This window comes from Blennius ocellaris, assembly GCF_963422515.1.
Source record: "Blennius ocellaris genome assembly, chromosome: 1".
Lineage (NCBI taxonomy): Eukaryota > Metazoa > Chordata > Actinopteri > Blenniiformes > Blenniidae > Blennius > Blennius ocellaris.
In genome coordinates, this window is record NC_137650.1 from 8,833,749 (window position 1) to 8,859,075 (window position 25,327).

Sequence of the window (25,327 nt, forward strand, 5' to 3'; positions counted from 1 at the left end):
TCTCAGAATACCACGATCCCCAAAGACCGTTCACTCTGACAGGCATGATGAGGGTGGGGGGTGGGGGGTGGGGGGGGAGCGCAGGAAAACCTGCAAAAATAAACAGCACATAATCCATCAAAGCTGACTCCTCGACTGGCTCGTCACCAAACAACGTTCACTGGATCCATTGTGGCCTCCTACATATTCCTGGTCTTATCGCACTTTGATATGATTTTTTTGTAAAAGGAAGGGTCACCCGCTTGTCTATTTATGATAGAGAAGCCTGTTACATAAACACGAAGTCACTTATGGCAAAAAGCTGTTCAAATGTCAAATTTGCATCGGTACCACAGGAGAAGAAAGAAAACGGTCAGTTCAATTATCCCCTCCTGGGAAATACTACTGCTGCTGCATTTTTTTCCACGAGACTTTTAATCAGTGTTAACACAATAATTTCAGACGCACATTACGGATGGATGGATGGATGGATGGATGGATGGATGGATGGATGGATGGATGGATGGATGGATGGATGGATGGATGGATGGATGGATGGATGGATGGATGGATGGATGGATGGATGGATAGATAGATAGATAGATAGATAGATAGATAGATAGATAGATAGATAGATAGATATTTACAAAGAAATGTAGATTGATAGATTGGATTTAAATATCAGGAGATTGCTTTATTGTACTAATTAGGAGAAGCAACAGAACAAACTAATCATCACTATTTCATTACAGCTTTTTACCACCCAATTAATTCTGACCTAACAAAGGTTAAGCATTGTCTAGTGAATGCACTTCAACATGCACAAGCAGGTTTTCTCTCACTTTTTTCCCCCCTCTGTGATCCTATACTGATCCCAGAGGGCATGTTTTATTCTCCTTTTGCCGATTTCCACACGAGGATCAAAGGTCAGGTTCGGAAACAGAACAACACTCCTCGGGGCGTCAGAGGATCCGTCTCACTCAGAGACACATAAACAGAGCAGATGTGAAGATACGACCGACAGGTGAGCAGCTCTCATTAGTGATTTTCATAACAAACTTGCCACACGCGATCGATTAATGACACATGATGTGATCCACAGAAATGCCATGATATCGGGGATAATTACTCACATCAGTGCGAGCTGGATCGGCCTTGTATTGACGTTGCATTCCCATCTGCATTAATTAGGCCTTTCTGTGCACAGAATTCAGTTATAAAACAGTGCCGGCGCTCGTGCTCACTTGCATGAATATCATAAGTATTCTGAAGAGTGTGGGGTTGAAAGCATCACTCCCCGCATCTGCGAAAGGACCGAAAAGGTTTGGAAAATGTGCTCAGCCGACAGACAGAAAGCGTAGAGAATTTGTAGTGCAAACATGTACTGTTAAATTGTAGCTCCAACAATCTATTTCACGCTCTATGAATGGCAGCGTTGGTTCAGCACCACGGACAGTGACACACGGCAGCTTTAAATCCACAGGCTTGGGCTGACATAGTTTTAAAGCCACTGTTTTGTTCTGTTTGTCTTTCGCTCGATATCTATTTGCATTATCTTCATGTCGAGAAGAAGCAGAGGCATGTTTTGCTTTTCAACTGTGCAATACTCCAAAGGTGGCTGTGGGTTGGCTCTCAGAACTCTGCAGTGTTTTGTATTTACTCAAACACGCCCATGATCTCAGCACAAGGCTAAAAGCTACAGTTTACATTCTGATAGTTCTTTTGAACAAAAGCGGCGCAGGTTTCAAATATCAGACGCCTGATGTATGAAAGTGTCCCCATAAGCATGGAAATTCTATGCCGCTATGATGGATAAAAAAAAAAAAAAGAAAAAAAAGCTTGAACTACATAAAGACTCCCTGATGAATAAAGTGCACTTTTTCTTTCAAATCGTTTAATTTTCACTCATATGCACAGCAGATGGTGTCGTGGTTTCACAGTGAGAGTATCCCTGGTTTGGGTTCATGCAGTATTTGCATGTTCTTCCTGTGAATCCATGCAATTTTTCATGCAACAAGATGAATGCTCGTGACCATTTCATATAGTCCTCTCTGTGGTTTGCAGACATTTATCTTTATTCAAAACAGTTTTAATTGTGTTTTTCAAATGTAAAGGTGAATCTTTCACACACACAAAAAAACAGGGTACTTACCGAGCCTCTCCATACGACATATTTGAGCAGCAGAGCACCACAGCAGCAGCGGCGGTCCTGAGTCCTCCAGTATCCCAACTCTGTTGGTTTTCTCCCCTCCCAGATAGCAAATAGCATTCACCTGGCATCCCAGGTGTAAAATAGTCCCTGTTAGATGGGTAGAATGAAAACCAGCAGGAACCTGGCTCCTGAGGACCAGGATTGAGAACCACTGCTGCAAAGATCACTTCTACACTGTTTCACAGCAGTGCCTTTCATGGCTGGTCCTCAGGACCTAAAGTCCTGCTGGTTTTCTTTCGAAACATCTGAAGGGGACTTTTTCAAGCCCAGTATGCCCGATAAATGCAATTATTTACCTCGGGGGAGAGAAAACGTGCGCACACCTGTTTCCAGCAGACCGAGGAGGACAGTAGCCTCTTGTGTGAATGTGCGGGGAACAAATGTGTTGACATACAGAAATTAAAAGTTTTCTCCCCAAATAACAAATATCATTTGGAAAAGAACATCATGTGGCAGGGGGGCTGTTCTGTCGTGTTGCCAGGATAAAACTAAATGACCTGACAAAGACTGGAGGAAAAAAAAATTAAAGTGCAGATCGCACAAATGCTGCCTTTGCATCATTTAAATGTCCCCAGCTTTCCACGCTTACACTAATGTTTGCGTTCTTACTCTGCCCTGTGGGGCCCTCAGCTCATCCTGCACTCCCATTGGCCCGGGCCGAGCTCATTTTGGAGGGTGGGTGGGGTGGGCGGGGTCTGTTTATAAGAGTGCGAGCTGACGTCACGGGACGGAGTGGCAGCGTTTGGAGGGGGGGGGGGGTGTTGAGGAGGAGGGGGTGTTTAAAAAAATTATTTAATAAAACAACAAAAAAACAAATAAATAAGGTTGTTTCCGAACAAGGCGGCTTAGGCTGGAAAGGAAGAGGAATAGAGGAGCAGGGAGGGAGAATGAGTAAGAGGGGTGGGGAGAGAGGGAAGATATAACGGAGGAGGGGGGAGTGTACACTGTGCAGTTGACTACAGAGAGAGAGAGGGAGCAGGAGAGAGAGAGAGAGAGAGAGAGAGAGAGAGAGAGAGAGAGAGAGAGAGAGAGAGCGCAGCCCGCCGGCCCATTGAGGAAAGATGGCTACAGTCACTGCAAACGGAGTGCAGCAGGAGAATGGATTCAGCACCACGAACAGCGCCGGCAGGATGAACGGGCTTACCATCGGCCAGAACACCATTCCAATGAAGGACCACGACGCCATCAAGCTTTTCATCGGCCAGATTCCCAGAAACCTGGAGGAAAAAGACCTGAAACCCCTGTTTGAGGAATTCGGAAAGATATACGAACTCACTGTACTGAAAGACAGGTTTACGGGAATGCATAAAGGTTGGTTGTTTTGGTCTTCTCTCACTTTGTGCGATTAAAAAAAATTATAAAAAAAAAAACAAAAAACCCCACGCACACACACACATTTAAAAATAATAATAAGAATTTTTAAAAAAGATCGTCCTAATTTAGTTCAGGAAAAAAAGTGTGTTAATGTGCAGATGTTTGGGACAGAGTGAGTGGATGCCCCGTGGAGCCTTCACGCGTACACACGCACGATTCCATATGGCTGCGTGAGAGCGCGCGAGGCGGGAGGGGAACACGTGGAAGTGAAAGGCTCGCGCACGCAGGGTTAATTGTTACCAACGGATCCACGTGAATACTCTGAAAACGCCTTTGTGTGTTTACATTGACTATCATGTGCTGAGCATCACCAGTTAAGACCATTTGAGGGGGCGGGACGGGGGGGTGGGGGGATGATGTGTGGGGAGGTGGTGGGAGGCATGTGCAGGATGCGTTATTTCACATTTCTTCACAACTTATATTTATACCCCCCCCCCCCCCCCCCCCACACACACACACACACACACACACACACACACACACACACACACATCAGTGAGTCCGTTTGCACCATATTGTCAGATAGGAACAAAAGCTTTCTTTGAAAATCCAAATCATTATCTGGCAATCAGCATGTGTGATTAAGGTGGTGCTGGCATGCGGTGTTTGACCTTTCAGCAGCCTCGTAATGCTGCCTACTTTTCGGACGTCACTGTGCTGTGGAAAACACTATTTACACGGCAGCTGTATTGTAATGGTGCTCCGTGGGCGGGTTTCAGTCAGGAAGTACAAAGCAGGATAATAGTAGAGGCTGAGATCCAGCATGCGTCGTCCTGCGTTCACACACACACACACACACACACACACACACACACACACACACACACACACACACACACACACACACACACACACACACACACACACACACACACACACACACACACACACACACACACACACACCACTGCCTCCCCTCATTGTCCAAAAAGGACCGCGATCCACGCTCACTTAGTAATTAGTCAGACAAGGCGCAGATAATCAGGGATCGATCAGTTCTAATGATGGTGATAATACTGAATAGCTGCTGTGCGGGTTGGCTTTGTGTTTCAGACAAGCTTGGGGGCTGTTTTAACTGAAAAAGAAAAGAGAAGAAGAAGGAAAGGAAAGAAAAATAACGAAAAACCGTGTTCAAGTCCAAAATTAAAGTTCAGGTTTGGCCATATGCACGGATTGCCTCTTGGTGAATCCTTATTTCAAAATGATTTAATTCAATTATAATGTAAATCATTAAAAAAAAAAAAAAAAAAATCCTGACCTACACTGATTTCTGTCTTTTTTTTTTTAAATCTCACTTTTCTGAAGAATTAAACTCATTAAGATACTTTAAATAATAAAAACAATTTTGTTTTAGCATTTTTGTAACTTTCTCAAATTAGTAATATCAATTAACATAAGAAGATTGCTGAGTCTACAGTTTATTAAAAGCTAAATCAGGTATTAAAAAACCTCAACACTAGCTGTGATTGATCAATGGTTGTAAATTATTCTCTCTCGCCAGTGGCATTGCATTCAGTCTGCTTACTCACACTAAAAAAATATTCAAGAGGCAGGCAAATTATGCATGATATGTAAGTCAGCGGCTACAGTTCATGATCTTATTGATTAGCACAAGTCAAGCATTCTTGTGGGAAAAATATATGTGGGTTGAGCGTTGCTTTCTTGTGCGTGTGCAGCCCTTAAGATCTCCATGCACCACCTGTTCCTCCAGCCACTGGCTGCTGGTGCTCCCCCGGCTCCTCCACCTTCCAGCGCTCCTCTTTGGAGCCCCATGATCGATTAAAACAATATTTCCGATGTTTGTGTTGTTTACGCCTGTCCTCGACATCCCTGAATGTCAACACTCTGGAGGATGGTTGCCTCGGGAAGGATAATCCTGTTCCAAAGCCAGACTGTATGCCCGTTCAAATCATCCTCCACCAAGGCCACTCTGATGTATGCATTATGCCCACTTCATCCCCGTGTGACATTCAAAGTCACTTTGGGAGCACAGGCGTGCACTTTTAATAAGATTTCGTCAATGCATTATATGGATGAGTTTTTCTTATTGGCCACTCATCTAAACCTTCTTCATGTCTCCCGCTGTGTCGATGTGTGATATCTGTGGACTGAAGCGAGACAGGACACGGGTAAGAAAATGGGATTAGCGTCATTAACAAAGAAGGAGTAGGTATAGTGTAAAATCAGCTCTGTCACTCAATGAGGGGAGTTTAAACAACTAGCTGAATGGGCATTATGAAAAAGAGAAAAGTTTTTTTTGGTGTGTGTGCTTCTGAAGGTAAAATTTAATTACTTTCTCAACTATGGAAGTTCTCGCAAACGTTCAAATTGAATTTTGTCATAAACAACTCTTTAAGGTCAACACATTGACTTTGACTAGCACATAATCAAATATCACTTTTAAATGTATTTTCACAAACGCTACTATTTATTGTAATTAAATAAATAGTTTAGAGCAACTAATAATTGAATTGTGTCTTGTCGCTGCAAAGTTGTCCTTTCTGTTTTACCGCTCCAAATAAATGGTGACATTAAAAGCTGAATTTAACAGTAACTTTAAATTACTTCATTTTTTTATGCATGTACAATATATGCTCTTTATAATAGCACATAAAATCCATTCCAGTCCAAGACATTTGGTCACTTTAGCTGCATAGTTGTGAAATACTTGCATTTTTAAGAAAGAGGGCATAACTTATTACAATTCCCATTTGGATTATGGCTGAACAGCCAACATTATTATGTTCCCCTGGGTTCCACCAAGTTTATTCAGCATGAAGATTTCTCGGCTATCAAAGGCACCTAACTGCTTCAGGGTTCTGGGACTTAAATATATAGTTTAAAGCTGCTACAATCATTTTGATATTAACGAGAGCTCACATGACCACTTGTTTGTTAAATGGGTCATGCAGAGTAATGAATCCTTGGGGGGGTTATCACCTGACTCTGCAGCGCCACAATGTGCTCAGGGTCACTCCAGTCTCTTTCGGTGGGCCGATTTGCTTTGCTGAATAGCACTGTTATTGGTTTGCTTCACTCCGACGACATTCCTCATGTGTTTTTGTCTATTTTACAACTGTAATAACAAAAAAAGTGTAAAGCATGAATCCTCAATAATGTCCGCATTTAGCACGAGACAACAGAAAGAAAAGGTTAGCAGTGGCAAAATTTATAGTGGAGAGACTAACATTCAGGCTAATAAGAGAATGAATATTAGGTTTACACACTGGGTGGTCAAAAACGCAACTCAAATGATTTGAATTGCTCTGGGCCTGTCTCATTTGCTATGAATGAGCCATTTTCAAATTGTGATTCATGCAAGCTTCAGGGTGCTGAAGTGCAGGAAAAATCTCAGGGTCAAGGATCCATCTTTTACTTAAAATGTTCTGAGAAGAAACCCCCCTGAAAAGCAACACTTAAAAATGGAACATTCCAAAATATATAGTTAGAAATATGTCATTTAATTTGGAAAGGAAAGGTGTGATGCTCTACTTCCTAACAGCAGCATTGTGAAGTTGTATCAATCTGTCTCTCTCTCTCTCTCTCTCTCTCTCTCTCTCTCTCTCTCTCTCTCTCTCTCTCTCTCTCTCTCTCTCTCTCTCTCTCTCTCTCTCTCTCTCTCTCTCTCTCTATATATATATATATATATATATATATATATATATATATATATATTGTAATGGATGCATCAATCAACAAAAAAGCAATAAGTACAAGTAGTTGCAGACAGTAAAGACGTATCAGATATTCCTGGTCAAAAGCATCTAATTGTGAAGAGTAGCTTAGGTCCATCACCTATATCATATCATAATGTGCCATTACATTAAGAAGTCTGACATTCAATAAAGAAAAAACACCTGGCACGAGACAAAGTTGGGGGAATACAGTTTGGCTTTCAGAATTCAGTAACTCAAACAATATGTACAAACAGTGAAATGATTTCCTCTTTGTTCCACTTCCACTCAGAATACATCATATTTGTCCATGTCAATGAGTAGACACAGTGTGTCTATTATATTAGTTTTAAAGCTTCAGACTGGAGTTGAATTATCCATCGGACTGCAGTTAGTGAAGATCCTATTCTAATTATCCATAGATTTTCATCATTTCTACCGGTTGGCATCAGAACCTCTTGGGGATGTCAGATGAGGGATTGCTGATAGATGTAAGAATCACATGACTGTGTCAGACTAACTGCCAGCCATTAGAAATCTCTCAGATGATCTCCATCTCTTCAACGGCAGTCCAATGGATAGTTTCATTTCAACCTGATATTGTTCTGCTTGAATGAGCGGCATTAATCTACTCAGACAAGTGTTGTAGCTGTGTAACTATTGCCAGAAGTGTAGTATCAGAGAGCTCGAGTCATTTCTGTCTTCGCACAATATAAGATTTTGCAATAATCTTTTCCCTGCGTTATACATATTGCATAGTGGTTCAGAAAGTAGTTTGCGTGCTGTTTGGTTCACAAAAATGCATAATATGCCAAGAGATAGTGGCAAGCTATTATGTCAAAGGCCCAGGAGGCTTCTAGTGTTGTAACATTATCACAAATTCAATCCAGAGGTTTTTTTTCTCTCCATAACACAAACCTTTTTGATAGCAGAGCAGTAGAGGAGTGGAGGAGGCTATAATCAGCTCGCCTCCATGATCTCTAAAAACATAAAGTTCATAAAGATTTAGTGCTGTGCCATAAATTTGGTTTGACTTCTACTTTGAAATCCCTCTTTGGGCTTAGTTTGTGGTTGAGAAGGATTTGATTTGTTTCAGATGGATGATGTACAGTATATGGCTGCTGGCATCAGTTAGTAAACCGTACCTAATGGATGATTTGCAGCACTACCTTTTTTCACAGCCCGAGTCCTGTGGCACAGAGCTGCACTATAATTATAGATTTAAGGGCAGATCAAAATATGTCATATTTGCTCATGACTAATTCATGGGGATTGTGCTGCAACAATGTGAACAGATGTCTTGTGCTTCGTGAATACTTACACTGGGGTTTTAGGGGTATCTCCAGGGATATTTCTGCATGTCTGGGGAATTTTATAATTTCCTGTACACTTGACTGGATGAGTGCAGCTGTGTATTCTGTTGAAGGACCTTACTTTCATTTCATTCCTTTTTTAAAAAAAAATCCTGTGTTGCAGTTGTTTTGACGCTGTTGCCTTTAACGTTGGCCTGATCGTTCCTGCGCCGTTAGGGAGCCCTATACAGTGCGTGGGATGACTAGACACTATTGGCGGTGCACGGTGCTCGTCAGCGTGCCGTGCAGCCAGGTCGTGCTGTTTAACATCCATCATTCCGCTGAGCACTACATTATCATAATACTTAGTGTCAGTGCCAGAACGCATGCATTGTTCAGACATGCTGAATGTTAGCGGGGGGCAAATCTTTTGCTTGAGTAGCGTTATCTATCAATCCGTCTCTAATGCTGAGAGGAGGGACTCGGAGCTGCACCACACAGCCAGGAAGAAGACATACAAAGAGTTGTTAAATATCCTCATCCATTCTCCTCTCCTCGGTAGGTCCATGCAGTGTAATCGGCTATAAATAGCTTGCCAAATGGACACAGAAACCCTTTCAGGCACTGAAATGTCAAAAATGGACCACAGTGGGGTGATAATATGTAATTTCAAAGGACGTAACAACAAACATTCAAAAGCTTCTTTTCCATTTGTTTTGCGTTTGTTTGGAGTTTTTCTTTTTTTTTTATTGTGTGAAAGTCAGTACTTTCAATGATGGCCTGTGACTCACTGAGCCAGACTTGCGTTGGGATTTCTCTCCTGCAGGAGTGTTTGCAAAAAGATGTGTTGGACAGTGATTGACAGTTTGAGTAAACTGAGTGACAGGTGTAGCTTAAGTCTACAGATGACCTCTTTGATCATTAGAAAGGGGGCTGCGTGTGAACCAGACAGCTCACGGCTCTGAACAGACCGCACCGAATGCAGATGGGTGGAACAATTGAAAGATGGAAAGATGCAGGTAATAGCGAGGAAGCGCGCGGATCAATTCTAATACCCTGTTTTGCCTTATCCCTGGTGAAAAGGTCGGCACGGTCCCACGCGGCGTCTGGTTGTTTGACAACATCGAAAAACAAAAAATATATCTTTTTATTTATAAATTAATTTGCATTCTCTCTCAGTTTAATAAACATTCTTGCATCAGACATGTGAGGAGACTGAAGGATAGCAAATTGCTCATGATTCATGAATTCACTGCTAATGAATTGAAATTTTATACAAATTTGTTCTGGAGTTATTTCAATTACAGGTACCTGATGCCTTAAAAAAAAAAAAAGAACAATTTACTGTTAATGCCTGGATGCATGCAATTGTGAGCCCATACTAATTTCCATTTTAAAACAAATTGTTGGAGAAAGCATTACGGGGGGGGGGTTCTTTAAGTAATTACCCAAAACGTGTCTTGCAAATGCAAACACTAATTTCTCATTTCCTGCTTTCTCTTTGAAGCAGTTTGCAGGGTTTACTTTTTCATTTGCCTTGAACACAATTGGTTGAACTTTTGTCCCTCGCTGAAATTATAGTGTGGTAAATTGTGTTTGATTACCAAAGTATTATTTTCACCCCACTTACCCTGCTCATCACAGGATGCCTCAAGTCCTTTTGCTGAACCTCCACCAAAGCTTACCCTTAATTTCTGATCCTTGCCCATGCTCTCCTCCTTCAATTCTTTTTTTTTTTTAACCAAGCAACTTTTATCCCCACTTCTGGTCAGCAGCTGGTTGATTCAAACTTCACATAGGGCAGTTTAAACCCTGAGGCACTGCATCAGTTTAGAAATGAACACAGAACAATATCTTCAAATACTGTCAGTGAAAGCTGCAAAATGGACCTTCTTGAAATGAGTTAAACAGCAAAGTAATTAAAGCCTGTTGTATTGATACAAGTGACCTCTTCACTCAGATGGAAACCTTTAAAAAAAAACAATTCCTGTTGCATTTTTATGCATATATTTAGTAAAAGAATGGGGATTTCAAGGGGTCCCCTTTCCATGTCTTAAGCATCAATGCTTTATGAAGCTTAGTCTTCCTCCAGACAAACATATGCACAGCAATAAAAGACGGTAAATAACGTAAAAATGGATGTCTTTCTTGAGTTATGCATCATAATATATCACAGCACATTATCTGTTCCCTTGTTGCCTAAATTAGTTGTAGTTTTGTGCCGAAACTCTACACAGTTGTTTGAACCTGCATTTTGTTCTCCAGGAGGTAAGACCAGTGAAAATGTTATGTTTTTGTAAAAGTCTGCTCGCATGATTGGATATTACACCACAGGGGCGACGATATTCCAGAATTTGCCGGTATGAATGTAATCCCATGCCAATTAGTCAACTTAAAATTTTAAACTGACAGCTCTAACCTGCTGCCAGCTGCCGCGTTCTTGTTACAGAGAGTATCGCCGAGTCCCTCCTCATGTTCTGCGAGCGGAATGCTCATCTGTTTCGCAACTGGCTCCCTCAGTCGCGGACTCCTTCGGGCTTCACGCGTCCCCTGAGCCGGCGCTGCTGGATACGAAGCTTTCCTGAAGGCCTGCAGAAATTCCAGCGCCGTGAGGGAGTGGAGGCAGCAGCTGCACGGCTCCCCGGATATAAAGCGCTACGCCGCACAAGAGGTCCACTTTAACAAGTCATTTGAACTAATAGTATCAAATGCTATTTTTCTTGAAGCTACTGTGCAGATTTGAAGCCGAGCAAAAAAAAAAAAAATTGCAGCACTTTGCTTCAGATGCTGTTTGGCTTGCTGTGGGCATGCTTCTGGAAACTGTGGAGGGTGCGTAGTACAAATCATTGACTCAAGTAAAAGAAGAAGCACAAAAAAAAACAATTAAACATTCTATATAGCACATTTTATTTGAGTAAAATAAATAAATGAACCAAAGAGCTATTAAAAGTCAAACCTTTACAGTTATTTTATTGGTAATATGATATAGTGATATGTATATAATTATGATGTATGGTTCCAAAATGCAGGAAGTGGAGCGCTCTCGGAGTGCTTTGTTGATACTCATGTCACTCCTTGGTGGTTTTTGGTTCACAGTCTAGCCAGGCTGGTTCAAGTCAGGTATACTGTTCACTGCAGTAGGATTTGCTGGAATAGGTGGGTTAATCTGGTTCACATGTTGTTTTACTGTAAATATCTATTTTTCCTTCATGGCTACTGAAAACACTTCATCTAAAAATTGAAAATCTGAAATGATCAGTATTTTACAGACTCACATGTTGTTGATGTGACGCCATATTTTGGGGCTCATGACACAGTGTCAAGTATGCCAATGTACTTTAAAATCTAAGAAAAAGAAAACAAACGTCGATATTCACACATCAATACTGTCGATCACCCATTCAGTTATATATTCTGCACAAGTAGTTATTGTTAGCTTAATGATGAATTTTCATGATTGTCGCAGAGGTTGGAATCCATAAAGATTAGAGGATGTCTGAAGGAAAAGATTTACTGTGGAAAGTCAGATTTGTGACTCTATAAAGACCTGCAGTCATTGGACATACTAAACCTTGGTAAGGAAGATACACCCCTTCATTTGTCACAAACTCTGGGTTCAGCACGTCCTCATGAATTCAACATTTTCAAAGAAGAGACACCAACTTGTTGATAAACAAGTTTAGTGGAAATATGTGTATATATCAGGCGTGCAACCCAGTGGTCTCCCATATGAAGCACAAATTACTCACGAAGCCTTAAATAGCATAACTCAGAGTATTACGTCACACATTATTGCCATGATCTTTCAAGTGTAAGAAATATATCTTAGGACGAGAAACAATAGTTACAAGAAAGAGATTTACGGAAAAAAAGTGAAGAAGACTACCTGGACATCCAACCTCATTTTATCTAAGATCAACTTTCAGCACTACATTCGCATGCAGTTTGTGATGGGAATCAGTGAATCGTGATCAAATAAAGTCAAGATGAACAATAAAGTCGGGTATATGGGCTCAGTGGAAAACATCCAAAAACATCTAAGGGTGATGGCAGAAGTGTGTCACCCTCTTTGTCGGGGACGAGCCCCGCGGGAGGCTTCGGCTCATGTTCCACAGTTTTGTCACGTCACATAGGATGAAGAGTGTATCCCCAGGCTCCCAAACTTTTCTCCTTTGCTGTGTGGCGTGCCGTTTCATCAGTGTCGTTTAGGTGATTTTTCCTCTTGAGTAACCGCCTAGTTGTGGAGGTGGGTGAAGGTTGTCGTGAAAGGGAGCTCTCTTGGCCAGGCGCCAGAGTGCGTCGCTGGCTTTTGGGGAGGATGATGGGTGCTAGGCATGCTGCGTATCATCTGTCTGTGTGTGTGTGTGTGTGTGTGTGTGTGCGTGTGTTGTCTCCCATGGGAATCCTTGGCAGTAGGTGTGACATGTAGTAATGGGAAATTATGCTGCACAGTGCAAAACCTCCTCTGAACGGGGTCACCCACTGTCGGCTCTGCCAAGTGCGTAACAGAGCAACAACTCACCCGGCCTTTAGTGAAAGCTGTCACATTTCAGTTCGGGGAACTATTGACAATTAATTTACATTTTCCTGAAATTTCCAACATAAAGAAGAGTCTCTGGGGATGTATGAGGGTACAGTTTCAACTCATCACGAGGGGCTTTTAATTGCTTCGCAGCTGAAGTACTGTAAATGCAAACTGCTGTGTTTCACTAACGGTGAAAATGATCGTTCCTAAGAAGCTTGGCACATACTCTCTCTTACAAACTAAAAGATAAACAAACACTCCACGGTGACTAAGCCTTTTTTTCACCTCTCTACTTGGGTTTAACCTGAATAAACACTGTAGTTTTTACACCTGTATGTGAAAGATTGTGCCGCTCTGTTACTTTTACTACCTCAAATGAAATGAGGAAAAAAAGGGACAGAATTAGATGACAGCAACATAAAAGAAAAAAACAATATGGCAAACACTTTAGTCTTATGAACAGTTAAGATATGCATGAGTTCACTAAATCTAATCTGAAAGGGTTGTCATATAAAAAAAAGTGCAATTTTAATCTCAGGCAGCATGTGATTTTCTCTAAGGCTATAGAGCTATTAACTTTAGAGAGCCACTTTCCAATTGTATGGATATATGAATTCCATTTTAATATAATGCATGTTTTGGCACTTGCTTGTAAAACTCCTGTAAGTGTAATATCTTGGCCATGTGTAGAATGGCATTACGTTCGATCCATGCACGCGCTTGGAAGGTGAAAGTGTAGTTGAAAAAAGAAAAAGAAGTAAGCCTTTGAGATGCTTGTAAAAAAAAGAAAAGAAAAAAAAAAGACAAACAAAGCTGTTAGGCTCTCATCCATTATCAACACTTGTTGGAAGTTTAATAGCACAGCCACTAAATTAAATTCAGACCCGTGTTTTGATCAACAAGTTCTACTTTGTAATGAGCCTTCGATCACTCTGTGCTGTCTAAATGGGTTTACATAAAGAGACGGTTCTTTTTATAATCCTCTGTACAACATATAAACCTGATGAGTAGTAAATGTTGAAATCCCCACATTATCATAACGACATAAATACAACTTTATACTTGTGTGATCCCATGCGTCAGTTGAGGAGCCTTTAAAAAAGGAGTTGGGGTTTTTAGCTGCTGGAGCTCATTTTCACAGGTCACTTAAAGTAAAAAAAGGAAGTGAAAGCAATTAAAGCATTGATGCTCACTGGGAACACTTAATACAATTAACTGTGTCTGGAAAAGTTGATTTTTAAAACAATGCAGGTTTTTAAAATGTGGGATGAGTGATTGAAGCTCATTATATCACTCAAATCCCCCCAAAACTACACACTGAGTAGTAGTGTTAGGTTGAAAGAATTCCAAAGGTTTTCACGTTGAGTTGTTATCATTACTCGCCAATTAGATTAATAGACAATTCTAAGCATTACTCTTGTCATCCGAGATGTTTCAGCTTAAAAACATGTGAATAGACCTGAAATATCCGGTAAGTATTTTTATGTAGTCGAGAACTAATACAGGTGTCACACATTTGGTACAGCGACAACTTTACTTATTTTATGATTTTAATTTGTCTCCATTACAACTTCAATAAATCCAACTTTATTTAGTCCCAGGGTATCAAAACAAGGGATTCACTGAATCAAAAATTCATCCTGTTAAGAAAGGCTGCCGTTGGCCCCCAAAACTTTTGTCACCTCAGGGGGAGGCCCTTCCTACACGTTAATACCTCTGACCGAGAAGATAAATTGATTTGATTATTGGGGATTTATTTCATTACGATATCAGAACATGTCTGTATGTTTTGGGTTTTTTTTTCTCCACAATTCTCTGATATTCCACATAAACACTCGGCTCCTTTTGTGTCTGAAACTCAATAAGCTGTAATTTATTTCATAACTTCATTTTTGTTTCTACAGTAAATACTTAACATATGTGAAAACCACTTGAGCTTCCTATCTAATTCAACGTGAGAAGGCAGTAAGGTTACAATTCATCTTCTCCATTTGCGAAATGTACTTTAGAAATTAAATGTATATTGCCTGTGATAAACTGGAGACTTATTCAGGGTGGACCTTGCCTTTACTCACAGTCTCTGCAACCCTGAACTGGATAAAGCTGTATAAAAGATGGATGGATGGATTATACAGTCTATTGAATGTTGAATTTTCTGGTGAATTGGACCATTTTCTATTACTGCATGTCATTCCTGTATTTCTTCCCTCCCTGTTTGTATTGATGATGTACAATGAATCCATCTTTCTCCTGTATCCCTGACACTGTAGGATGTGCCTTTCTAACATACTGTGCCAGAGAGTCAGCACTGAAGGCCCAGAGCGCCCTCCATGAACAGAAGACTCTGCCAGGGGTAAGTGCCCCCAATTTGCCCTCTGTCATAGGCTAAAGCCCTCGGGGCAGCCAGACTGGCATGGGAACCTGCATTAACATAGGAATTACATCACATACTGTAGACGCCGACACACAGGAGGCTCATGGGGACACCGTATACATCAAGATGCACATTCAGGAATACCGACAGCCACAGATATGAAAACAGATGGAGAGAGACACTCATACTCTCTCAGACGCCCCCTCCGCCTGGTTCCTGCTCATTCCACCGCACACACTTTCTCACCTCCAAACACACACATACACGCACACACACACACGCACACACACACACACACGTGCAGACATACTAAAAGAGTGTGAGTGGCCTATCTCACCTTGCAGTGTCTTATTACACTAATCACCCCGCCAGAGATATTTGATAAGCGCTGCTTCATAACAGCCCGTGCCGTCCTTCCCCTGTCCTCTCACAATATGGCTGCCGCAGACACTAATTGCCTTGAGGAATCCCACTCTCATTATCACATATAATCAAACAGTAAGTATAAACAATCATTTTTACCATGTATATCACCATCTGGTGTTTTTGTTTTAATTCTTTTCCTTGCTTTTTTTTTTTTGTTGCTTTTTTTTTTTCTTTTTTCTTTCTTTTTTTTTTCTCCTTGCGATCTTCCGTAGTTTGCCTTTGGCGAGTGTGTAACTTTTTCAATTAAAATAATGGCCTCTTCAAACAACACAGGTAAAACATACCCAGTAGTAGGCTCTTAAGCCCACCCAGGAGGAGACCCTCAATCTGGGATGAGCGTGAGAGTGTGGTGTCTGTCTGTGCTCGATGAGTGTGAGGGGAATTCGACTGTCACATCAGGGGAATTATCGAGGTGTGATTGAATTACGCCCACAGGTCCCTAAGAACGGAGAAGCTGTTTCCAGTGCCCGAGCCGCTCACTACCCCCCCCTCCCACACACACACACACACACGCCACCAACCCCACTGCCCCTCCTTTTCTTTTTTACCCCCCAGACAACCTCCCAGGTTGGAGCTTTAATCAGAGACTCAGGATATCCATCCAAATCTCCTAGGGAGAGAAAGAAATACAGGGAGACAGAAGGAGAGGAGACGAGGAGTGAGCGAGGAGGAAGTCGGCATATGGAATAGTTGGTAAAGGAGGGCAGAGGTGATGGATGCATTGGTGGGAACTCTATATTGTTTCTCCCTGTTGGGTTAATCAGTTGTTTGCACTTCACTGCATATCATGGATACTTCGCTGAATGTTGGGTACATCAGCACACTGTGGCGGTAATGTCCCTGGGAGACAGGGCTCTGTGGCTCCTCGCGGCCTCCTGCAGCTTCATAATGAGATGATAGCCATGATGGTCCTGGATAGGTGTTCCTGTCTTTATTGCCCTCATGGAGAGACATTCTTGTTTGTCTTCTATCTGGAAAGAGGTTAATGGCATGTTCTGTGGGGTTTGAGTAAACATTTCCCCTGTACTGCTCACAGCGAGGGGTCAGTCCTGCAATCTCAGAGTGAGCACAGCCTGCATACAGAGGACTAATAAAGATGTTCTGTCTTTCGCTCTGTGGGCACGTGCATGTGTCCGTCCGTGTGTGCGTGTGCGTGTGTGTGTGTGTGTGTGTGTGTGTGTGTGTGTTAGATGGAGAGAGTGGGAGAGAAAACAAGGAGTGTCAGTGAGACAAAGACTTAGAGAGGTGACACTTCTGGACAAGCTCCATTGTCATTGTCATGGCCTGATGGTTTGAGATGCTCAGTCGTATAATGCTGCCATTTCAGAGGCTCCTCCAAACAGTCCGGTTGTGGCTGTGTGATTGTCAGGCAACCAAATGCAAATGTTGTTCCAACAAGACATGTGGCATAAAAAAAAAAAAAGATAACGTCACTTATTCCTCATGAGGATAGATGAAGCAAAAATAATACAGGCATTGCCTAAAATATGTGTTTGTTTTTTTTGGCTCTGTCATGTTGTACGACTTAGCTTTGAAGGAGCTTTAACAATCATGAGCCTAATGAATTATGCTCATGCCTTTCCCTACTTTATTGAGGTTCAATTTGGAGATAGACAGACTATACTTTCAACACACATAAAGCACTACTTGTTTTTGTAGGCCAACATGGAAGTTTGCATCAATCTGGTTCATTCCTCAGGAAGCCAAAAGGATTATACCATTGGCTTTCAGATTGTTGCAGAAAGTCAACTCTGTGATAAACAACAGCTCGTAGATTTGCCAGCTTTAATCATCACCAATGAATTGCAGTTATATGGTGTCTGGAGCCTTAAAAAATATTTCACGGGTCCGACTGCACTAAAGTTGTAAGAATTCAACTTAACCACCACAAATCGTCCAATGTGTAATTCAATCTAACACTCTTACCTCCAAATTTGTTCCTATTGCCACAAGCTCAAGGTATTATAAATCTACAAAACGTTTGCTCAGTGATGTGGTAAAGGCTGATGAGTTCACATCCAGGGTGATGAAATAATGTCCTTGACAGCATCTGTAGTCCAAATGAGTCACTTCTGAGGAACTCACTTGTGTGAGACCCGCAAAAACTCTGACAATCACCTATGGGACAATTAGAAAAAACACCTCGACTTTGGGATGGAAAACCAAATGTGCAAAAGTGATAACTTAATTCTGGGTTTTACGATTAATGGCTGCAACATTCATACCAGGATTAAGTCTTTGCATGGTTTCCTCGCTTTTACTTAAAAGCTACTCAACATCTTTTTGAACTCTCGAGAGTACAAAGAATGGGAGAAATTACTTTATGAACATGCAGGTGTGATTGAAATGCTAAAACACTTAAAAGGAATGAGAAAGAGGATTTGTGAAGAAGGAGTCTGCTTGTGAGTTTGATGATCCGCTTTACTGGCGAACATTTGGCTTTTGTTTTGCCACATCGCCCGGGCATTGGAGGAATAGCTGGCTTTTGACTCTGAGATATCTGTGAAAAGCAGAAAAAAAAAGAAAAAAAACCCACAGTCCCAGCTTAAGATATGAGCTGCTCAGCTTTGGTAGCATGATTCCATTTTTGTTGTCTTTTCTTTCACATCGTCGATGTGGTTTGACAGAAAGAAAAGACAAAGATATGCCATGATTCATCGTACAGGCTGAACAACCATTACTGACTGTGAGAGGCACAAAGTAAAAATCTGGCTTTCCAAACATGAGCGTGTAGGCAAGCAACTGTGTCAAACAACAGGAGAGTTGAAAGTCACATTGTATGTTAATTAGGAATAACACTGAGTAACTTGTTTGTGAGCAGCAGCGTGATCACACAGTATGTTATTTACTGTGGTTGCCATAGCATAGCAGTCATGGTGGCTAATCTCCATGTAAGCGGCAGTTTAGATGATGCATATCGTACCAGTACATGCGATACATGAGTTCATTTGGTAGGATGAATAACTCATTTGTTATTGTCATTTTACTGGATGCTAAATAAAACGCTCACCTGCCAGAGATACTCTTACATAGACTGGGACCAGTGTGTGCAACACTTTGCGACGAAAATACGTTTCTTCCATCACGGCACAGACATTTCCATATCAACAGACTCTGTGCTCTCCGCAAAGCAGGACGATAGGCTTTACAGTGAGACAGAGAGGAAGGAGAACTGTTATTCTGTGTTCTCAGCAGGAAGCTGCAACTATTACATCATCTCCAGATTGGAGATGAGTCTTAAATTTTCCATAATTCACATTCCCTTTTGTTTACCAAGTCTGGTACTGAGCGCAACGCACTTGAATTGCCACCGGGGAATCTGGCTGCTGTCTGCTGCGGCTGGAATGAGCTTTGTTTACATTGTTTGATTAATTGCATGTAAAGAGCATAATGAGATCTTGATGTCCTGTGCTTTAGATCCTGCTGCTGCAGTTTGTACAGTAAATGTAATCAGAGATTTTGCCTCTTGCCCTCGGTGAGCTCGTGACACTGTTGTGTTTATGTGTGCATTCAGCATATTCCCACATGTAGGGCAGGAGGATGCTGTGCGTGGACAGGTTAGGTCATGCCCGTGAGCGATTTCTCTCTGGATCTGATTAATTCATCAGACGTTTATGTACAAACCTTGGCTCAATTAAGGCTTATGACATGGCATTAGTATTCTGCTTATATTAAGACAGTTTATGCAATGCAGGTACATCGTTGATCACAAAAAGAGTCCTGATGGCCAAATACTATCTTTTGATTGCCTATAAATTTTATGGCGGTCATTATACTTTATTTTTTCACGATGCCAATAAAGGATGAAAGTAGAAATAGTATTTTGCTGTTGCAGAAGCAAAACACTATTTACAACTGTTTGCCAAATACACCCCCAACATGGTACTATTGGCGCAGCAAATCTTCAAATGAATTTGACTCTATGCTTTCAGGGCCATGCTGCTTTCTGCTCTCGGGTCAATTAGCTCTTGGTGTTTGCATGTAACAAGCATGCTAATTGGGTGCCACTGAAGCCCAAAAAGCCAATTAAAATTTTCTAAGGGAGGAAAAAAAAAAAAATACATCGTACTTCTCTTTGTCTTCCTCTCTTTACCCTCCCCCCTCTCCTGCGTGTTCATACCTCAACCACCGTCGCTCAGCCTTCTCCCTTTTCCCCTACACTTTCCCTGTGGAGTACTGAGTGTGAGGTGCTGCCCCAACCTTACACTTGTCATTTCTGTTGCGTTTTCTGCAGAGGGGTCCGCGTTTCTCCGTTTCAGAGTGAGAGTACCAGCAGCACCTGACCCCTGTATTGATGACGAGGCAGCCAAGCGCAGCAGCGAAGAAGATAGGCGAGAGAAAAGTTAGAAACTCACACATTCTGAAGTGTTTCTCTTCAAATTTGAAAGGGTAAGCTTGAAGGTACCAGCTGTTGCCAAAGTGGGGAGCAAAATACCCGGGTTTCTAACAATTTTTCTTCTCCTTCTGTGCATGAAAAGTGCAGAAAATTGACTTCAGTACATGTCACACAAAAATAGGTCAGGGGGAGATTGCGCAATACCAATAGCAAGTGTCACTACGCGCACTGCCACGGGGCCATGAATCAGCGCATCTCTGTTCTTGACACTCTCTGTACATCACAGTACAGATGTGGCCACCAAAACACCTGCCGCATGTCTCTGTCTGTACACTGACAATGGACAACCAGCATTTTTACACCACCAAAGGCACAATCTTCAGTTGGGAGGTTAAGTTTAAGACAACCGACGCTTGGATCTGACTAAAAACTGAAAGAGTGTCCTGTGATAGACTGGTGGTCTGTCCAGTGTGTACCATGCGTCTCCCCATATTCAGCTCCAGTGCCCTGTTGGATAAAGTGATGACAAAGTCATAGAAAGCCTACATTTAATTGAAAATAGTACAAAGAATAAAAAAAGAAAATGCTGCACACTTTGATTTTACTGCTGGCAACATTTTTCTAAAAAAAATCAGGGCAATAAAGAACAAGGAAAGGCTGAGTAATGTGAAAAAACTAGCCTGGTAGAACTTTTCACAACTAATGAGGTTAAATGGGGTACAAAGAGCATTGGAAAAAGTCTGAGTCATTCAGAAGTTGCAGCAAGGATTCTGCAGAACACTGCACTGGAACATAGTGTAACAATTAAAAGGGATAGTCACCAGATGAACTTTTAGAGAACTTGACTTGATCTATGGTAAAGAAAATCACTTTATTCATCCCAACAAGGAGAAACGTGTTGCAGTAGTAAAATGGAGAAAGGCATAATATGGTAGGGAACAAAAAGAGCAGTGATAATAATAATAATAATAATAATGACAATGATGATGATGATGATGATTATTATTACAATAATCATAATACAAAGAGCAATTATATCAAATGACATTGATGTGAGCAGTCAAAGTGAGCATTGTGGAATATTTAAACTGTTGTAATGTAGCCATTTACAGCTGTATGGTGGGCTGTGTATGACTGTGGACTCTGGAAAAAAAAAAGAATCTGTGGGAGTGTTAAGTCACACAGTTTGGGTGAAACAATCCATCACTAAAGGTCAAGATGTCCTGCAAAGGGTGAGCGTCATTGTCCAACAGGGATGACAGCCTGGAGATCATCCTCCTTTCACCCCCAAATAGTGTCAGTGAAAGATTTAGAGAAATCGCGGCAGACCAGGGACCCGGCTGTGATCTCTGGGCTCTCATGTTGCGCTGTTTTACAAACCATTGAAACCACGGAGTGGAAATCTTTTGTGACACTTTTGTGGAATCAGTCTTTCTAAACACACTTTGTAAGTGTTGTCATCGGAGAAATGTAAAAGTAAAAAAATTCAGACGCTGATGCTGTGCCTTCTTGTGGGCCAAGCACATTTAACATTGGCTGATGTGCAGAGGAAAGAGTGCTTTGGATCATTGAATCAAAATCTCAATTATTAAATAGAAACCCTGACCATTCATTGGGTTTTCCGTGCCAACTTCACAGAACTGGTGAAGATCTGGGATTGTGCTAATGTGCATGGGCTGAGTGACTTGCAAGTCTATGAAGGCACCTTCGACTCTGGCTGATATTAAAGATTTCACTTTTACTTCTTTTACCTGTGAACTCAACCATTGAAACACTGTGCGAAACATGCAAATTCTTCAGAATCTGACTTTCATAGATATCTAAAGTAGGTTAAATGAACACAGTGAATTTCTTTTCCTGCTATTGAGAGTTATATTCAGCACTTTTACTTAGTGTAGTATGGATCTTCAATGCTATTTCCATCTTAGCTAACATTCAACACTTGTGTCAATGTAATATTCAGTCACCCTGGTTTGAGGAGGAGGAGGAGGAGGAGGAGGAGGAGTTACCCTGGAGTGGTTTGCATCTGTCTGTTGCAGCATCACAGGGTCTTATCAGCAGACACACTGGACCTCATTCTCCAGCAGGTCCACTTCTGGGCAGACATGCCACAGTTTAAACTAATTACTTAGGCCACACAGGGCCTTTACCCATTCTTTTAAAGGGGCAAATTGTGTTCTGTTGCCGATCAATTTGTCCTCCGTGCCAGATTTGTCAACCTCTGGTGCCCGTGAGTGGTTGCTATTATGAAGCACAGAAGAAGAAAAAAAGGTCTGGGCACTGGACGTGAGACCTCTGCTAAGGCTCCCCTTGCTCTCCTCATCATCAATTACGTCTATATCATTTTCTTTCTGCGGCCCGCTTTAGAAAAGAAATTAAAAGGGGCCATTGTTTTTCTTATCCCCCTGGGATGAAAGCATTTACTACGCTGCTGCACTGTGCTCGGCCATCCTGCCGATTAGGGAGTGAATGGAATCACAATCGAGGGATGCACTCGGCATTGTCTCCTATTATGTGGCTGGTGGCCCTGAATATTGTGCAAAAATTAATTTCGTTCCATCTGATGGGATTTTCAACCTTGGAGAGCGCGAAATGTTAATCCTGGCAGGCAGGCGGGTGGACATTGTGGAATGTCTGGCTGTTTTACTGGCGAAATGTGGACAGGACACAAACATAGTTGATTGTGAGCGTGCCCCTTAACCAGCCCATAAAGATGGCAAGCCAGAGGCGTTGGACAGATGAGCAGGAGAGATAGTGCTCTTTAAAGGCTGCAGGGCAGGAGAGTTTTGGTGTTCAGTGGCTGGCAACAACTAGGTCCATTTGTCCTTTTGATCTTCAACATATATTGCAGGGCAGGTTAGGGCATTTTGTGAAAGTAATAAAAAAAAAACAAGAAAGCACAAGTCAAGTTCTGAATGTACAGAATGAAGCTGTTTCCTCTATTATGATTTCCATATTTTAAAAATGAGTTTTCTGCCTCACTGAAACTCTCATTTGACTCACTTTTTTTTTCTTTCAACATTAACACAGTGTTTGAATGCTATGACGAAACTCAAAACGGGCAAAGACGCTTTGATTATACCGCTACAGAAGATGATAGCTTCAGTAATAGAAATCCTTGATTGACAAAACTTTGATTCCCCGTATTTTAAAATATTGAACCATGGACCTCACGTAATAATTCAGAAAACATGAGAGCCTGCCTTAATGGGTGGATTTTGTTTTAATGCACGTTGAAGTCTGAGCCGTTTCTTCAGGCCGTTCCTCTATTTCCACACGTTCCCCATCTTTCCTCGGCTGACAGGTGGAGTCGGACTCCGCAGTGCATGCTCTCCTGCGCTAATTTATCCGCTTCTTTAGCTGTAATGAAGCAGAACTGGTAAATGTGGGGACAGCATTGTTAACATTGCTGCTTCACTGGGGAAGAGGAGAGAGCTGACAAATAGTGGAGAAAGATGGAAATGAGGCCCGGGTGCTGTCATACCTCCAAAAAAGATGCCTTTACTCAGACTGGATTGCCGTCTCTTAGTTAAGCTGCAATGCTGGAATGTGACATTTCCTAAACCAATTAAACATCAAAGTTTCTGTTGCATCAAGATTGGGGCAGTTTGGCAATAACAGCCAGGAAGAAAAATCAAAAACAAATGCAAAAAGGAAAGAAAAAAAAAAAGAAGCATATTTGGGACTGGATTATTTATTTATATTCTTCTTTCCAAAAGTGATAAAAATAAAACCCACCGTAGATTAAGCTAATTAACTTCCATCTCATCCAGTCTGAGAAGACCAAGGTGTGAATCTACTGCCTGAGTTTGGTGAGTTTCAAAAGATGCCTCACTTTATTTTCCGACAACAAAATGTCTCTACAGAAACACGTGTCGACACCCTGAAGAGCAGATGCAGATGAGGTGTTGTTTTTTTGCTTTTTTGTTTTTTTTTCTTCTGACGGTTTCACTGAAATCTTGACAATTTCCACCAGGTCTTTGCTCTTGTTTCGAATTTCCCCGCAATATTTAATTTTCATTTCTGCCTTAATCCTAATGGAAATTCAAAATTAAATCAGTCATACCCTGTTGGTGGGCCTCACAGTGGTGTAGTGGTTCGTACATTCAACGTAGTGAGAACCGGTTTGAGTCTACATTCCTATGTGACGTTTGCGAGGGTTTGCTCCCACAGTCCAAAAATCATACATTTGATGTGTGTGTGTTTATGTGACCCTGAGGTGAATGCTGTGGTCATTTGAGGGTCACACGTGTATGTTTTCATACTGACTCGGAGGAAACTGGGGGACTCGGAGGAAACCCATGCCTGCACAGGGAGAAAATGCAAACTCCACACAGAAAGGCACAACTTGGATCTGAACTACTGACATTCTTACCATGAAGTCAGAGTGCTAACCACTGCATCACTGTGTGACCTAATCTGTTATATGGTTGTTACCCACCACCAACCACAATGATTACAGGCTTTGGCAAGTATAAGTCATTTGGCCTCAGAATTATGATCAGCATTGTTCTACGCTTTGACAGCAGTAAGGTGTCTGTTCACAATAACAAAACAAAACAACCTGCTGCAGGGGAGTGAGGTCTTTTTCAAACGTCAAAAACTATCAGCTAAAAAAATATGGTGTGCCAACCTTCCAGCTTTTTTGAATCACTCATCTGCTTGTGTTTGCACCACTAGAATTAGCCTAAACAAATGCTTCATTGTAGTGTGGGTGCTTTCAGTTGTAATAGCCGAAATAATCATAACACAGTTCGTTTACATGGAGAGTTACCCTCACCGGTGAGCCCATCTTCCTGCGATCACGGCTCTGGGAAATGAAATAGTTATGAGATGGGAAGATTCCTTTTCCCAGTTTCCATTATTCACATGACAATATCAAACAAGCAACATGGCCGCCACCTGCAGTGCTGCTTTATTGCTGCTGTCAGAGCCCAGAAAAGAGACAAACAAGCTAATCATCACATACATCAACCAAGAGCGGGATGGAATGAAGCTCAGGAGGTGCAATTTATTCTCAAACTGCATTTATGCACATTTGTTTTGCAGCATTTCTTTCCATTAACAGATTCAACCATTGTTTTTTGTTGGCAACAAAATAAGACAAAAACAACTTATTTGTGTGCAGAGTGAGT

At 41.6% G+C, this 25,327-nt stretch overlaps 1 protein-coding gene across 9 annotated transcripts in view; it reads left to right on the forward strand.

Moving 5' to 3' along the window:
* Positions 1-3,252: 3,252 nt before the first annotated feature.
* The window catches only part of celf6 (CUGBP Elav-like family member 6), a gene marked incomplete at both ends in the record, with an annotated part of 154,621 nt that continues 132,546 nt past the window's right edge, over positions 3,253-25,327 (forward strand). For 5 of the 9 annotated variants that reach the window (XM_080500725.1, XM_080500718.1, XM_080500724.1 and 2 more), the window contains 2 exons: positions 3,253-3,502; positions 15,327-15,409. In XM_080500725.1, the coding sequence (XP_080356851.1) occupies positions 3,253-3,502; positions 15,327-15,409 (333 nt within the window). The remainder of the gene's footprint in view (positions 3,503-15,326; positions 15,410-25,327) is intronic. The other 4 variants (XM_080500720.1, XM_080500722.1, XM_080500723.1 and 1 more) reach the window with 1 other exon arrangement.